The sequence below is a fragment of the Nicotiana attenuata genome, unplaced genomic scaffold (genome assembly GCF_001879085.1).
Source record: "Nicotiana attenuata strain UT unplaced genomic scaffold, NIATTr2, whole genome shotgun sequence".
Lineage (NCBI taxonomy): Eukaryota > Viridiplantae > Streptophyta > Magnoliopsida > Solanales > Solanaceae > Nicotiana > Nicotiana attenuata.
Window position 1 is genome coordinate 15,619 of NW_017679066.1, and position 2,895 is coordinate 18,513.

The 2,895-nt window shown below is 40.0% G+C and overlaps 1 protein-coding gene across 1 annotated transcript; it reads right to left on the bottom strand.

Moving 5' to 3' along the window:
• Positions 1 to 338: 338 nt before the first annotated feature.
• On the bottom strand, positions 339 to 1,109 carry LOC109221701. Its single transcript, XM_019386166.1, has one exon. It carries the CDS (start codon positions 1,107 to 1,109, stop codon positions 339 to 341), a length of 771 nt encoding a protein of 256 aa, XP_019241711.1.
• Between the last annotated feature and the right edge of the window lie 1,786 nt (positions 1,110 to 2,895).

Below are 2,895 nucleotides of genomic sequence, written 5' to 3' on the forward strand. Positions count from 1 at the left end.
TTGTTGTTAACTTGATATTCCATTGTCTGGAAGCCTGCTTAAGTCCATAGAGGGACTTGAGCAGTTTACAAACTAAGGACTTATCAGTGGGATCACTGAAAGCCTGTGGGACAGTCATATACACCTCTTCAAAAAGATCACCTTGCAAGAATGCATTGTACACATCCATTTGGTGGATGGTCCAATGCCTGGAAGTTGCTATGGAAAGCACACTCCTGACAGTCACCATTTTAACCACTGGTGAAAAAGTCTCTTCGTAATCTAACCCTTCTCTTTGATTGTACCCTTTTGCCACAAGTCTGTCTTTGAATCTCTCAACTTCCCCAGTAGCCTTGTATTTAATCTTGTACACCCATTTGCATCCAAATGGCCTTCTTACCCTTAGGTAATGGGACAAGAGTCCATGCGTGGTTATCTTCCAAAGCCTTGATTTCAGATTGCATGGCTTCTACCCACCTCTTATCTTTAACCGCTTCTTGGTAGGTCACTGGTTCCACTTCAACAGAGAATTGGGACAAGTAACTTTGATACTTGGGTGTAATATGATCATAAGTGATTACCTCAGAGAGTCGATATTTACAGCATCCTGTAGACTTTCCTTTAGTAGGCTGAACATAATCTTGCAGCCAAATGGGAGGTTTGGACACTCTCCCCGATCTTCTAACATCCTGCCCAACAATGGGTGGATTACAATTGGGCACTGGAACATCAATAGTAGAACCAGCAACTATGAGATCATCATTAGGAGCTGAGGCAGGTATTGCATCTGTGGAGGGGGAAATCTCAGGTAAATGTGGAGAACATGGAGGTGATTGTGTGGAAGATTCATTGTGTGGCAAATGAACATGCATGGGAGCTAAATCTGCAATAACATCATGTCTAGGAACAGGAGTCGAGTCAAGAAAGAAGTCTGGTGAAGCAGTGTCTAAGGATTGGAATGGAAACACATCTCCACAAAACACTACATCACTGCTAATAAAGAACACTCTGTGTTCCAAATCCAATAGCCTGTAACCCTTCTGATGTGCTGCATATCTCAACAGAATAGATCTCACTGCCCTTGGCTCAAACTTGTCATGCATGACAAGTTTGTTGCAAAGCATAGGCATCCTACCACCCTCAAATGAGAAATAGAAGGTGGTTTTCCATGCAGCATTTCATAAGGAGATTTACCTGCAAGGATTGAAGAAGGTATCATGTTGATAATATAAATTGTTGTGTTAATGCAATGGCCCCAGTATCTAACAGGTAGATGCCCCTGAAATCGAATAGCTCTTGCTGTCTCAAGTATATGCTATGCCTTCGTTCAACTACCCCATTTTGCTGAGAAATGTATGGACAAGAACTATGGTGTACAATGCCATGCAACTAAAATAAATCCTTGCAAGAATGATTGAAAAATTCTCCTCCATTATCTGATCGAAACATCTTAATAGACTTACCATAATGTGTCTTGACCAAAGCAATAAAGTTTTTGAGTAAAAACACTACATCCGATTTAAGTCGCATAAGAAATATCCAAGTTCATCTAGTGCAATCATTCACCAAAGTAAAGAAAAATCTCATGCCATTATGGGTAGGAACCTTATATGGACCCCAAACATCCATGTGTATCAAGTCAAAACTAGATAAACTTCTACTCTTACAAAGTGGAAATGGCATTCTAGTCTGTCTTGCTAGTGGACATATCTCACACTTATTCAATTGATTGATGCAAGAGAAATTGGTATTATTCATTAGACTAGGAATCTTCCTAAGGACTTGCATTGGAACATGTCATGTTCTCTTATTCCATAAGTCTGCACCACCTGCTCCACTAGTTATTGCAAATGCTCAATTCAATTTTCCTCCAACTGATGTAGATGTGGAAAGAACATATAGTCCATCCTCCTCCTTACCAATCCCCTTCGCCTTCCCAGACAAGAGGTCCTGAAATACAACATATTGTGGAAAGAATGTTACACAACATTTCAAGTCCTTTGTCATTTTGGATACTGACAAAAGATTGAACTTGAATGCTGGAACACAAAGAACATCCTTAAGAGTGTCACCTTCTGTAAGTTGGCATTCTCCCATGTGTGAGATTGTGGCTGAATCTCCAGTAGGCAACTGAAGTTGTCCTGTGTTTCCTACTGATTGTTCGTTATGTAACTATTCTTTAGAACCAGTCATATGATTCGTAGCTCTTGTATCTAAAATCCACTTACAAAGTACCATATTTTCACATAACTCTACATTGCCACAAAAGCATTTACCTGCCATGTAAGCACTGACATCTCCAACAGAATTCTTGCTCAGCAGTTGTAACAACCGGTTGTACTGGTCTTGTGTGAAGAACTGAGCTGGTACTGTTCCATTGCTCGTTTGTTGACTAGACACCTGTGTGGTTTGAGACTGTTCACTGAAAAGGGCAGCATTTGCCTTTCCCTTTGGCTTGAAATATGGAGGATAACCCGCAATTTTGTAGCATTTGTCGTTCAAGTGTCCTGTTTTATTACAAAATCATACTTCATTAGTTTATAGCAGTCTTTTCGAGTATGTCCTTTTAAGTGACAAAAGTCACACTCCAAACTATAATTTCTCCTTTGCTTGATTCCTGATTGTGCAGTGAATAGAGCAGTAGGCTCAATGTTCCCTGCATTTCCATAATTGGCACCAGTAATCATCCTTCTACTTTCGTCTTGAACTACCATGGCATATGCTTTGTAAATAGATGGTAAGGTAGGCATTAAGAGGATCTAACTTCTAGCTTGTTCAAAGATATCACTTAATCCCACGAGAAACTACAACAGACGTTGGTACTCCAGCAGAAACAGAACAAATTCCTTGAGTCATAGTAAAAATCTCCTAGTGCAAATAGTACAATCTCGATCCAATTCTTAATCAAACGCTCCT